This window comes from Mytilus californianus, unplaced genomic scaffold (genome assembly GCF_021869535.1).
Source record: "Mytilus californianus isolate M0D057914Y unplaced genomic scaffold, xbMytCali1.0.p SCAF_8, whole genome shotgun sequence".
In the NCBI taxonomy this organism is placed as follows: domain Eukaryota; kingdom Metazoa; phylum Mollusca; class Bivalvia; order Mytilida; family Mytilidae; genus Mytilus; species Mytilus californianus.
Genome location: NW_026262734.1, coordinates 107,535,726 through 107,550,083, shown reverse-complemented (window position 1 = coordinate 107,550,083; position 14,358 = coordinate 107,535,726). Strand labels below are relative to the sequence as shown.

At 31.9% G+C, this 14,358-nt stretch overlaps 1 protein-coding gene across 1 annotated transcript; it reads left to right on the top strand.

Moving 5' to 3' along the window:
* Window positions 1–6,501: 6,501 nt before the first annotated feature.
* Window positions 6,502–12,556, top strand: LOC127712156 (uncharacterized). The gene is made up of 2 exons (XM_052218427.1): window positions 6,502–6,599; window positions 9,986–12,556. The coding sequence occupies exon 2, from the start codon at window positions 9,996–9,998 to the stop codon at window positions 11,166–11,168; it is 1,173 nt and encodes a 390-aa protein (XP_052074387.1). The 5' UTR covers window positions 6,502–6,599; window positions 9,986–9,995; the 3' UTR covers window positions 11,169–12,556.
* The last annotated feature ends 1,802 nt before the right edge of the window (window positions 12,557–14,358 follow it).

Here is a 14,358-nt window from a genome sequence, read left to right as displayed (position 1 = left end):
AATTTGAATAAAATACTATTTGATATGTTTTACATGTTAGTAGAAATATATATCTATGGTTGAGGAAAATTCCTTTCATTCTATTTATAGCAACTTTAGTAATTGTATTTTCCGAAAATATGAGTGCATTTCATATGTCAGTATAACAGATTCAATTTCTGCTCAATGCGTCGTCATCATTCTAGTGCTTCAAAAGCACGTTTGCACTTATGGGAGTATGTGTACTTTCTCATTAATTGTTAAAATCTTGAAATTTTTAATACAAATATAAAGGACAACGGCCAATGTATATATCCTAAGGACAAAGTCATTCAAATTCAGCTTTCAGAATATTTCAGCATAACATTGATTTTTGAAATTTTCAGTACAACTTCCAAATTGCAAATGGCATGACGGCGCAATTCTCTAAATACAATTTTATTACTCTAATTTAATAAATGACGAATTTGGAAAAAGCAAATAAATTAAAAGTCCACGAAACCCTCCTTCGTACGGACGAATTGCTGCAATCGACACTACATAAGTTTTACGATCAACATCGGCAATTGTTTGAAATTATACGATGTGTGTCGCAACTCGCTCTTACAATAAAATAAAAGTGGCTTGATATATTTAATAATTTTGTTTTATCCTCTACTATGATATTATTCACTTCGTCTGGATTCAAAGGGCGAAAGATGTATTCATAGCAGGAGTTGCTTACCCTGTAGCTCCAATGGGATTGCATGCGGTTTCCTTAAATCGTTGTCCATTTCAACAAGTCATGCCTTATGTGTTAACTTCAAAATTATCAAACCCTCATCGATTACTTTTAGATCTGTATGTTGTGTCTTTTTGTTTTTTTCTGATGGATCGATCCCTTTCCAACTGATTTGTACAGTTTGTTCCTATGTTATGTTGTCACACCACGTCCAAGGATAGGTTAAGGTTGAGCCTGCCTCAAGTCACATTACATTACCGAAAGAGTCTAACTGATAAAAAGGACACGAATTTGAATAAACATAGAGTCACAGATTTTAGTGTCATGACGTCGTTGGACACAGATCTAAGGAAAAAGTAAAATAACAAAAATACCGAACTCCAAGGAAAATTCAAAACGGAAAGTCCCTTATCAAATGGCAAAATAAAAAGCTCAAACATAAGACACAGATTTGAGGCTGGACATAGATTTGAAGCTTATATATATTAATTATGAATTGCTTTGCTTAGTTACTATACATGATAGATCGACAATATTTGGTATGAATATGTAGATTTCTATTTTGTCTTTATTTAAGTCTGATAAATGAATTGATTGTCAGGTATAATTATATATTTTCATATTTAATTGTCACATTTTTGTTTTGTTTTAGTGAAATACTCCTAAAAAAGCTTCCTGTAGGAATCATGCTATTACAGTAAAAAGTTATGAAATCATATAATGTCAACAACGATTTTTTCAAATGCGTAAGAGTTTGATAAAAGTCAAATTTTCGGATAAACAAACCAGAATATCTTACCCCATTGTTTCATTGTTTGGACGAAACGCTTCTCATTTATAAACTGTTATTTATTCCATCAAGAATAAAATAGGGCAAACGAAAAAACATATCGAAGTGAAATTGAAATAAAGAATGCTGCCGTAACTAGAAGCTAAAATGTTCTTTCATAGTCCCTTTTTTCAATTTTACTGCAGAACGTCATCCCCTTTTTCAATTACTCTTCAAAATATCAGTGTTTAAATACTTGATTAAAATATTTGATAAGACCTTTTTTCGTATCAGTTCACTTATATTTAATGTAGATTTTCAGTTTGAAACTAGGCACACTTTTACATGTTTTATATAAAAGAGAGAGGCGAAACAAGCTGCATTTAAAAGCCCATTCGTTAAATTTACAAATAAAATTGAGAATGGAAATGGGGAATGTGTCAAAGAGACAACAACCCGACCATAGAACAGACAACAGCAGAAGGTCACCAACAGGTCTTCAATGTAGCGAGAAATTCCCGCAACCGGAGGCGTCATTCAGCTGGCCCCTAAACAAATATATATACTAGTTCAGTGATAATGAACGCCATACTAAACTCCAAATTGTACACAAGAAACTAAAATTAAAAATAATACAAGACTAACAAAGGCTAGAGGCTCCTGACTTGGAACAGGCGCAAAAATGCGGCGGGGTTAAACATGTTTATGAGATCTCAACCCTCCCCCTATACCTCTAGCCAATGTAGAAAAGTAAACGCATAACAATACGCACATTAAAATTCAGTTCAAGAGAAGTCCGAGTCTGATGTCAGAAGATGTAACCAAAGAAAATAAACAAAATGACAATAATACATAAATAACAACAGACTACTAGCAGTTAACTGACATGCCAGCTCCAGACTTCAATTAAACTGATTGAAAGATTATGTCTTCATCATATGAATATCAGGCACAATCCTTCCCGTTAGGGGTTTAGTATCATACCATCATAACATATATGAGAAGAACATAACCCGTGTCATGCCAACAACAAAGTATATATGTTATAGTTACTGTTTATACTTTTTTTCATTGCTTATGAATCTAATGTAAGATAAATGTCCTTATTGTTTAGATAAGCACATTTCACGGTCTAATTGGTGGCTGTTTACCCCTTAATTTGAATAAAATACTATTTGATATGTTTTTCATGTTAGTAGAAATATATATCTATGGTTGAGAAAAATCCCTTTAATTCTATTTATAGCAATTTTAGTAATTGTATTTTCCGAAAATATGAGTGCATATCATGTCAGTATAACAGATCCAATTTCTGTTCAATGCGTCGTCATCATTCTAGTGCTTCAAAAGCACGTTTGCACTGAAATGGGAGTATGTGTTCTTTCTCGTTAATTGTTAAAATCTTGAAATTTTTAATTCAAATATAAAGGACATAGGCCACTGTGTATATCCTTAGGACCAAGTAATTCTAATTCAGCTTTTATTTATAATATTTCAGCAAAACATTGATTTTTAAACATTTTTAGTACAACTTCCAAATTTCAGATTGGCATGACGCCGGAAACTCTCTAAATACAATTTTATTACTCTAATTTAATACCTGACGAATTCTAGGTGAGTGCTGAGCCTGCATCAATTCACATAAAATTAACGAAAGTGTCTACCTGATAAAAAGGACACGAATTTGATTTGAATGAGCAAAGAGCCACAGATTTTAGTGTCATGACGTCGTTGGACACAGATCGAAGGAAAGGACACAGATTTGAGGTTGGACATATATTTGAAGCTTATGAGTTTAATTATGAAATGTCCTGCTTGGTTACTATACATTAATTTGTTGTCAGATATATGCATATATATATATATATATATATGCACCTTTTGTTTGCGGTATACCATCTTTTCCGCAAGTTTATTGTTTTCTGTTTGGTATTAGATTATTAATTTTTAAAGATCCATTTTGTTACATCTTGTGATCCGTTTATTTGGCAATCGCCAATGGCAGTCAGCAGGGTTTAAGAACATCAGTTGTTCGACCTGTTAGTCAAATGCGTTTTGTTAAAATATACTTTTTCACTTTTTTGGTCTTTCGGAAAGTGTTGTTTGTGCTGTATTTAGACCCCTCTACCAAGAAATTTGTTTTGCATGCACACGTATAAAAATTGCGGTTTTTATCCAACGCAATCATAGGTTTGAACGTCGTTTTCAATTTAGACTTGTTTATATTTTTTCGTTTGGGCTTGTATTATATTTTCCTTCGGGTTTATATGATCCGTTCATCCTATTTCGACTCTTTAAAATTCAAGAGTCTATCCTAAATTGAGGTAAATTTTATGGCCTTCCAAATACTGTTTCGATCCCTAACATCACTGAAGAGACATTAATTGTCGAAATCCGGATATGGTGTACTAATTTTTGCACCTTTTGTTTGCGGTATACCACCTTTTCCGCAAGTTTATTGTTTTCTGTTTGGTATTAGATTATTAATTTTTAAGGATCCATTTTGTTACATCTTGTGATCCGTTTATTTGGCAATCGCCAATGGCAGTCAGCAGGGTTTAAGAACATCAGTTGTTCGACCTGTTAGTCAAATGCGTTTTGTTAAAATATACTTTTTCACTTTTTTGGTCTTTTGGAAAATGTTGTTTGTGCTGTATTTAGACCCCTCTACCAAGAAATTTGTTTTGCATGCACACGTATAAAAATTGCGGTTTTTATCCAACGCAATCATAGGTTTGAACGTCGTTTTCAATTTAGACTTGTTTATATATATATATATATATATATATATATATATAATCAAGTCTATATAAATATATATATAAAGTGCATAGAAAATCAACCTAACGATGTTAGAGTAGATCTGTTTCTTTACTTCCTCCCCGAGCGGGGCTTGAACCTGTACTTTATATTTCTAATTTCTACGACAACACCGCCTAGCATTGCGCAGATACCTTATCCCCTCCTCTAAGTATAGCTGATCAAAATCAGCTTTCGTTTCGGTAGGTGTTACCTTCTCGTAGGAATTAAACAAGGATATCTGATACAATACACGAAGTATTCTTTTATATATATATATATAATTTGTCAAATTTCTGTTTTGTAAGATACTTCTAAAAACTTACTGTAGGAATCATGCCATTACAATAAATAGTTATGAAATCATAAAAAGTCAACAACGATTTTGTTAACTCCGTAAGCATTTTCCTTGCAATTCACACATGCTATTAATAGTTGTCTGGGTAAAAACAGTATACATATATATTCATTACATCATTCTGATATGGGGACTGATAAATATAGAATATTATGGAATTACTTAAGCTAATTATAGACAGAGATATAAAATTTCCAAAATGTTGAAATCGAATACATTTTCAAGATCGAAATGTCAGAAGGATTATTTCGAAGTAAACAATATGAATGATAATATGTGTGTCATTGTTAGTGAGTGAACTAAATTATTGATTTTTCATTTTTAAACCATATATAGATATAAGAAGATGTGGTATGAGTGCCAATGAGACAACTCTCCATCCAAGTCAAAATTTATAAAAGTAAACCATTATAGGTCAAAGTACGGTCTTCAACAGTAAGCTATAAATTAAGGGCCCCAAAAATTACTAGTGTAAAACCGTTCAAACGGGAAAACCAACGGTCTAATCTATAAAAAACGAGAAACGAGAAACACTTAAGAACCACACCAACAAACGACAACTACTAAACATCAGATTCCTGAATTAGGACAGGTGCAAACAAATGCAGCGGGTTTAAACGTTTTAATGTTACCAAACCTTCACCCTTTTTCTGAAACAAAAGTGTAACATAACAACATAGAAAGACACACTATAAAATATCAACTGAAATAGCTTAACTCAATCAAAGGACATATTAACACCAGTAAACATACACTGAACAAATAAATTTGACCTATGATACAATGTGCATTATAAATACAAAATAATTAAACTAAGGGAAGAATGATAATAGTAACATGTTATATCGGTATGAAATGTTAAACAATTTAAGAAAAACAATATGCTCGAACAAAAAATATCAGCCATTTGCAATAACTTTAAACACAGGTAAATGAAAATAATTTTGTTGTTAGGTATACGTGTACAGTTCCAATAGAGAAAGGAAATATTTTTACAAAATAAATAATTTTGATGTTCATAGTACGAAGTGAAAATTTATAGTAATACCAAACACAGTCAAAACTGGTATATAGACTAGATATAACCCTGAATAACATTAAATAATAAAAAAGCATTACAATTAGTATCAACAGGTCAAATAAACAAGAAAGTACGATGTGAGAGTACTCGCAGTTACTAACAGCTACTTAAAAGCCATATACATATTTATATATCATGTAAGAATAAACCAGAATATTTACCCCATTGTTTAATTGTCTGTACGCATGTGAGCATGATGAGTTATTATAGGAAAAAAGGCATTCAGTTTATATATGCAAAACATGTATTTACATGCGTTTGTACAAACACATATTATACACCTACTATAAGTATTATGTAAGCAGGAATTTAATGGGCAACGGACATTAACGGATGTGAGAACGAATCATACGGTATAGCTCACACGAGGTGTATTCCCAAATTTAAAAATCCTTAATCATATTAATTTCCTGAGAAAAATGTGACGAAAATTCAATTCATGATAATCGTATGTATGAATATTATCAGGAAGTGGATTAACGATGAATATGAAAATGCATCACACAGAATATCATGCACGCGGAAGGAAGAACATACTTAAACATGTTAAACCAGTACCATATCAGCTCCATTCGGTTTTGACATACTTGTTATACAATACAGTAGTAGTATAATATCAGTCAATAATGTAATTTCTTCTATTTGATTGCAGTGGATACCAAAATTACAAATTTCTTTTTGGATAGAGTTCAGTTTAATATGTTATATTTATGTTTATAGACAAATCTATTTATAGTTTGCGTTAAATTACTCTTATGCTATTTATAGTATTTGTTGTAATGGTCTTATTTTATGATTTTACAAAAATACAACTTTCTTTTTCATAACCGTATAAAAGCTGCAAACTTTGTTCTTATATACTCATTGTATGATTATATAGCTTCCTCTAACAGTAAGTATTTTTCTGCATTAATAATCAAAAATATTTTACTGACAAAATGGAGATAATAATGTGTTTTACACATTCATTCTTTTGTTACAAAACGATTACGTTTTATCACATTGATAAATTTCGACTGACAACAAGATAAATGAAAAGCAAATATCCGAATATTGTCTATAATGTTGATCTTATCAAACCTTGTAACTTGGTTCTGGTACTTGATATTCATTGAATATGGCAATGCAAATGCAAAATCTGTCATTTTTATGGGGAGAGGGAAGGTTTTGTTGTTGCTGTTGTTTTCAAGTCTTAATTTCGTTATTGTTCTGGCTTTTTTCTATATATCTGATTTTGTTGGGGTTTTCCCCGTGAATTCACGATTAACGCTTAGCAGCGGAAAATTGTACATTTGCGGGAACTATTATCCAAAAGAGGCAAACAAAGATAGTCAGAACTGTCTTACACCAGATCATACTTATACCGTTTGCGTATTTATTATAACCCATCCTGACAGATGCAGAAACATTCTCTTCTAGTCGGGTACTTGTAATAGAAAAACAAAGGATATGGGGTATCAATCCATGACACAAAATCAATACATGCACAGCAACAAACAAAAACAACACAAAAAGCATAGGAACAGCGCTTTTATTGCTGTTCTTCATCTCAATGTCACAGTGGGGTTTTCAACACGGAGCAAAAAAAAAAAAAAAAAAAAACTCATAAAACTGTGTCATAAAATCGAAATTCCTATTTAATATCAGTTCTATATGCAGTAAGTATATTGGATTATTATTTCCACTGGCAGAAATATAACAAAGGGAGTATAGAGTTTTTTTCCAACAGGAAAAATATAGTATATAACTGTTTATATCGGTTTTGTTCATTGTTGAAGGCCATGTGGTGAACTATATTTGCTTACATCCAGTTTATTTGAACTCTGGTGGATAGTTGTTTAATTAGCAATCAATCCATATTTCCCTAATTCAATATATTTATAACAAATTTCCAGCGGAACTTCTGTTAGGAGAAACAAATATACGCTGACAACTCTAGCGTGGTGCAATTTGATACGTACACTTTAATTGTTATCTTTGATCATGTTGATTGAATTATCTTGTACGAACTACATCAGACGATGTGACGACCCCCGAATCAGCGCACTTAAGCAGCTGAACTTTAGGAGACAGCAAACTTCTTTCATGATATAAATTCTCGTTTTTTCTTTCAATAATGTAGCAAAATAAATATTGCAATTTTTTACCCTTTCTTTGATAGTATTATTTAATAGCTAAAAATATAATAAAAATATAGATAAATCGTGAACTCATTTTAGTTTATCAAAAGTCTGATATCCAGAAAACTGCATTTTACGCAAATGACTTCATCGAATTAGGTCTATACTTACATAACTTATGGAATTGTAGATATTCTGAAAGTATTTTAAAAAACACGAATGAGTTCATTTTAGACGTAAAAGCTCAATAGTCTAAAAATAGTTAATATTCCCATACAGCATGTATAAATAACCGATCCATAATGATTTTTTACCTAGCTTTTAACATTTCATGTGACGTTAACTCATACCATATTTAAAGGTTTGATCTTGATAATTATGAAACATCAGGATAAAAGAGCAAACCAGATATCTATAACGTTCTTGTTTGTTTTCACTAATACGAAAATAAATTACTTTACTGGTTTATTAAACAATCAAACAAATGTGTATATCAATAGAAGGAGTAACTAAGATAAGAAGAAGAGGAATTTTTATTCTACAAATTAGGGCCCAAGAAGGGCATATAACACATAAACCATGTGATTAGAAAATATGCAGAATAATCAAATATTCAATCTAAGAAATAGACATATAATAGGGAAAAACAACGGCGTTTTAAAAATATATGTTTATGCAATGACTTCGATTGTCCTAATCATGTACATAGAATGACAATAAAAACATTGCTACCATCGACATTTAAACTTAAGGAAATATGTAAGGAATAATCTATATATTCATTCTCATAATTTCGATTTTTATGAAATCCGAAGTAAACTGATTTTGAATATTTATCCAAAAAAGTGTATGAGAAGTACTTCTTAGCCAAAACCAAAAGTCTGTGGAAAGTAAAGCTTCATAAAGTCTTTCGGATACAAATGAATTTTTTGTGGTGAGAGACGTCCTTCGATGCAAAATTATACATTAACGTGTTAAATTTGCGATATTCCTTCAATAGAAATATGAAGTGTTGAAACAAATACATTTGTTATATCATTATTCGAATGCATTTAGGTTTTGATAATTTTCTGATTTTGATCCCGTCAATGAAAAAAAATACAGGAAATTTGTCCTACCTCTTTGCCTTTTTGATTGATATTTTCACCCTTTTTGTAGCAGAGCAAAATAAACATTAAGGAGCAATTATTTTTCTTAGCATGCGTCTGACAACTTTGGTACAACGGTAATATAGGTAACGTGAGGGTACTCAAATTACACATATTTTGACAGTTTTTTCACCTACGTTCATTTATGATCCAGATAAAAATGTCCATTCTGTGTTTATTTTGTAGATGTATCCTTATTTACTATATAGTTCCACCAATTTAATTGAATCCGTATTGAATCATAGAAAAATGGGTTTGAACCGACCTCCAAACGATCCATGATTCTGTAATGAGGAGTACCCAAATTGCATCCATGCTTAAATTTACATCCTTAAAAATCGATTAACCGATGTTTTGTTTTATTTCTTCAAATATTTAGAATAATTTGACATTAGTCCATGCTTACTATTAATTTTTTTTCAAGAAATGGATGCTCGTAACATATTTTATTTGCTCATTTTTAAAAGATGAATTTTTGTTGCCGTCGCATTGTGACGTTTCCGTAGATTTTAATTTTCCAGTGAATACTTCATCTGTTGATATATACTGTGAACGTTTTGTGAATATTTAAATATTATTTACCTATTTGAAAGACGTGCATTATGTCAAATGATAAAATACAAATTGTTTAGTCCCTAAGAAAACTTGCAAGATTTTCGCTGCTACTTTTGGTAAATAGGTGCAATTTGTGTACTCGGTGCAATTTGGGTACTGTGACGTTATATTTTGTGTATGTGTCATAAATGAGAAAAATGATTGGAAAATGCGACGGTATCCGATTTTAAAGTACAGGTCAGCATTGTTTTTAATTTACCATCATACAGGTGGTTTCGATCATTGATAAGCAGACATTTCGATCCAAATATATAGTTACTTTGTTATTTTGCGTGTAAAAGTGTCAGTGGAAAATAGGTTTGTGAATTTATGCACACATCAAATGCACATTGAAGAGTTTTCATTTTGTTGCAGCTATTGATGATATTTTAAGCCATGATTTATCATTCTTTTAGACTTGTCAAAATGGGCATAATATCATCATCCACACGGAGTATTGAACAGGACCGTTCAGATATCCAGAGAATGTTTGCGGCAGCAAAACTGGGGAATTGGGGAGAAGTGTGGCGAATTTTAGGGACCCCAGGTAGACCACTGAAACCATATCTCATAAACCTAGTCCCAGAGGACAGAAGATGGGGTTTACTACAACAGGCTGTTTGGTGGAACAATCACGCCGCAATAAGAACTCTACTTCAGTTTCAAGCATGTGACAAAACATTAAAGGCAAAGGATGGCATTTCCGAGAAAGGACCAACGGGTGGCAATACAGCACAGCAAATAGCTGATTTGTTTGGATATTTAGAGGCTTCGAAGATCATTCAGAACCACATCACTCCTGAAAGTGAGGAGGACATCGAAACATACTACGATGGGAATAGCTCTATCGAAAATGAAGAATATGGTCTATTCAGACTTACATTGGCGGCGTACAAAGGCGCTTTTCATCCGTCTTATGTCGACAAAACGAAACAACTTCCAGTTTTATTGAATGATGTTTTTAAGCATGTCAATACAGGTAAAAACTGGATAGCTGTTAGGGATAAAGTTTCACAGTCACTTTATCCAGCATGTAAGGAGGCAAGCAACGTGGTTAGTCAATGTACCACCAAATTAGACTTTTACAAGATGATTGTTAATGTATATACCGACGAAACAACCCAATTATATACGTACCTCAACACAGCGTTGAGGCGACAACGGGATACAGGCTTCAAACCTACAGCAAATGATCTAGCGCTCGGACCATATATTCTAATGTTCCATCTACTTCTGTTTTGCTGGAGAAATTTGGTCAGAGAAAAAACAAAAACACATCGCAAAATGAAGGTTTCTGCGAGAGATCTAGCAAAGTACCAACCAGGAACAAAGTTTACGTGGTTATCATTTGTTTCATCCTCTGTTCAACAACAATGTGCTCAGATTTTTCCGTCGTGTGCACCAAGTGGCGACCTGGAAGTGCATTTCATTATTGACAACTCTGGTGATTCGCAGTGGCAACCGCTGAACATTGAGGATTATGCCTGCTACACAGAAAAGGAAAGAGTTTACCCAGCAGGAGCACAATTCTTAGTTAAAGGACGTTCAACTAAAACTGGAGTGCCGACAATTCAGCTGAAACTCTTAGGAAGCGAATAGAATAAATTAATCATTTCGATTAAACTAGTATTGATGCTTATTAGATGTTCAGAGAATATGATTATTATTTGTCTGATTTAGTAAATAATGGGATTTATTATAACGTCAATTACTATCTTGGGTACAAACCTGGAGTCGGTTTCAAAAAAAAACTTACGACTAAGATTAATCGTAAGTATAATGAATTGTTCATGACTAACAATTAATTTTAGTCGTAAGTTTTTTTGTGAAACGGACTCCTGTCATGATATGTTTAAGTATTTAGGTATATAAACATTTCAAAAGGGATTCGTAGGAAAAAAAATTAATAATGTTTTATAGAAACTAAGTACATAATTCCCCAAGCAATGCGGACTTCATTCTATTTCCTACTCTTCAAAGGGGACAACCATTTGATGTTCTGGAGGGACTTTACTCCCTATCAAACCTTTATCTCCTATAATTGCGAGGATTATTTATTATCTTTTGAGACAATGGAGTTTTTGATGAAGATTATTTTTTCAAGCTCGCATTGAAAATATTTAATTTTTAATTTTTTGCCAGTTGCAGTGTTTGGTCATTATTTTCAACTATAAACGCAAATGGTCGTCCCATTAGAACCCTTTTAAAGACTATTGAATTCACAATTATTTTACTGGCTCTGCCAATGCCAATCATTGGACATTTACCTATATACACCAAGCATCTATGCATTTTGATGAACTCTCAATTCCAAAATATAGCATTAAAACTTTAGATTTTAATTTTTAGAAATTATTGAGCATTAAAATTTTAAGATTTTAGATTTTAATTTTTATAAATTATTGAACATTAAAATTTTAGATTTTAATTTTTTAGAAATTATTGAGCGTAAAACATTTACAATTTAAGCTCTTTTTTGGTGGTTACAGGGCTCTCATTTTTAGAATGGTTTCAAATCCCACACTTAATGCGCAGAAAATTTGAAATTAGATAAAGATTCCAAATGCCGGAGCAGAATTTGACAAATTATGTTGTGAAATCCTCTTTTGTGTTGTGATTTTATCATTATAAGTGTACATTGTCTGTCTATATAGAATTGAGGTAACAAATAACTGTTTATATATGTATTTTAACCTCGTCCTTTTAATTTATCTGTAGAGATTATATGTTTTATATATATTTATATAAGCTTTATCTTTTGTTTAGATGTGTAGTGTAATTTTATTTTATTTTTTTGAAAATAAAAGGTCTGAAATGTCAGACAGCCAATTAAAGAATGTTATAACCATCAGTATGAAATGTTTTTCTTTATATACTGTTAATAATTAGAATTTTACTATAAAAAAATTGAAAAGAGGTGCAATATAATTTAAAACATGTGAACATTTGATTCCAAATTAAAAAAGTAAATATGTTTTTAAATTTGATTTCTGTGTATGTGCTATTTCAATAGTAATTTTTATACATATATTAAATCGACGATTTCGAATAAAACAATACTTATAAATGAAAAAAAAATAATGTCTTGTCTTGTGGATACTTGAACGATTGTTATTGGTAGATTTAGAACAGGGGAGATAAAATTATGGTAACTTTTTCCAGTTTGCATCTATTGTAATCAATCCAGACAGCTATATGTCAGCTCAAATTAGATGAACACGAGTGCGAGCGATTGATGCTTCAGCGGTCCACCTAATTCCACAAGGCTAGTTGTGACTGGTTCTTGCACTTCTTCGCAATGAATATTTACATACCATAACAGACACTGTGCGTAGCTCAGACATCTTAGAAGCAAGAGCTACGTACTGTTCTAGATATTTTATGGCTCTCTACCCTTTCATCTTTTAATATACATGTATGTTGGCAATTGTGTTCCGTCCTCCAATTTTCCTTTTGTATCTTAGACCTCTACTTATTAAATACTTGTTCATCGGACTTTTATGTACAAAATTGGATCGAGCTATCGAAATATTTGTTTTAATTTTTTTTTCCTAATTCAGTATTTAAGCAAGCGAAACTTAAAATTTGTTGAAAGGAGGAGTACTTTTAATTATATTCTACAACATTTCTATTTTCAAGATAAGTGATTTTTAACACCAAAAAAATCAAATTTTCTGTGAATTATGGAGCGAGCGATGACATTTTAAAATTAAATTGTTGACATAATTTAAATGGAGCGATAATTCAGTATGATTCAGGTAAAAGCGGTAAACAAATTTGGGTTTCCAAAATTTTAGGACGAGCGAATCTGTATATCAATGGATTAATTTGCAGTGATCTTATTATTCTTTTATCAAGTTTGGCTTTGGTTGAAAAATCACAAAAGTGAACGTACTGTAGTCTAGACGATGCGTAGTTGATCATTACTAAATAAGTTGAAATATTTTAACATCAAGGTCAAATCAGCGGGGCTATAGATATCACGGTACCAATTTACTGCTCCAAAAGCGCATTTCAACAAAATTGTCTCTTAAGTGATTCTCGGGGCCAAAAAAAAAAGTTAAAACTGGCTAATAAAATTTAAAAAAAAACTAACATGGACAGAACAGTAGTTTACCGATGTTGAAATCTCGTAAATCTATTTAGAATTTACAAATCAAGGGGAAATACATCACATGAACTCCAAACGGAAAGACGCCAGATATGCTAGTATCATCCGCCTTGTGAATCCACACTCAATGAAAATGTTACAATAGTAAATAAAAACAATGGGTAATTTACAGATCAAACGAATATTTTGTTATCTAAAAATCGAATACCGCGAAAAAATGTAGTTGATGAGTTGAGACATGACGCCTTGGGTAACCAATCCGTGATGGTAACATTAAACTTTATATTTTCTGGTGGGTTTGAACCCACCCCTACTGAAAAATTGTCATTTTCAGTCTATTTTTCGATTTTAATACGACCTTGAGAGGTGAACAATGACTTAACTGTGTTTCTTTGTCATTCAAGTATTACCTTACAGTTACAGCAGTCTATCCAAGCTGACTGGAAGTAAATGTGACTTGAGAATCTTGCTGGGGAATTAATATTGGCTAGCCAATGAGCCTAAATGTCCGTTTTTACCGATTTATGACAAAACGGTGACCTAGATTTTACAGACCAGATTTCTTTTGGCCATATTATACCTCCTTGTGTTCCTGTACTATCTATGCATGTATTTATAATACTAGTTGATACCTACAGCCCATACCAGTAACGTAGTGGTCATAAAAAGACTGCCACC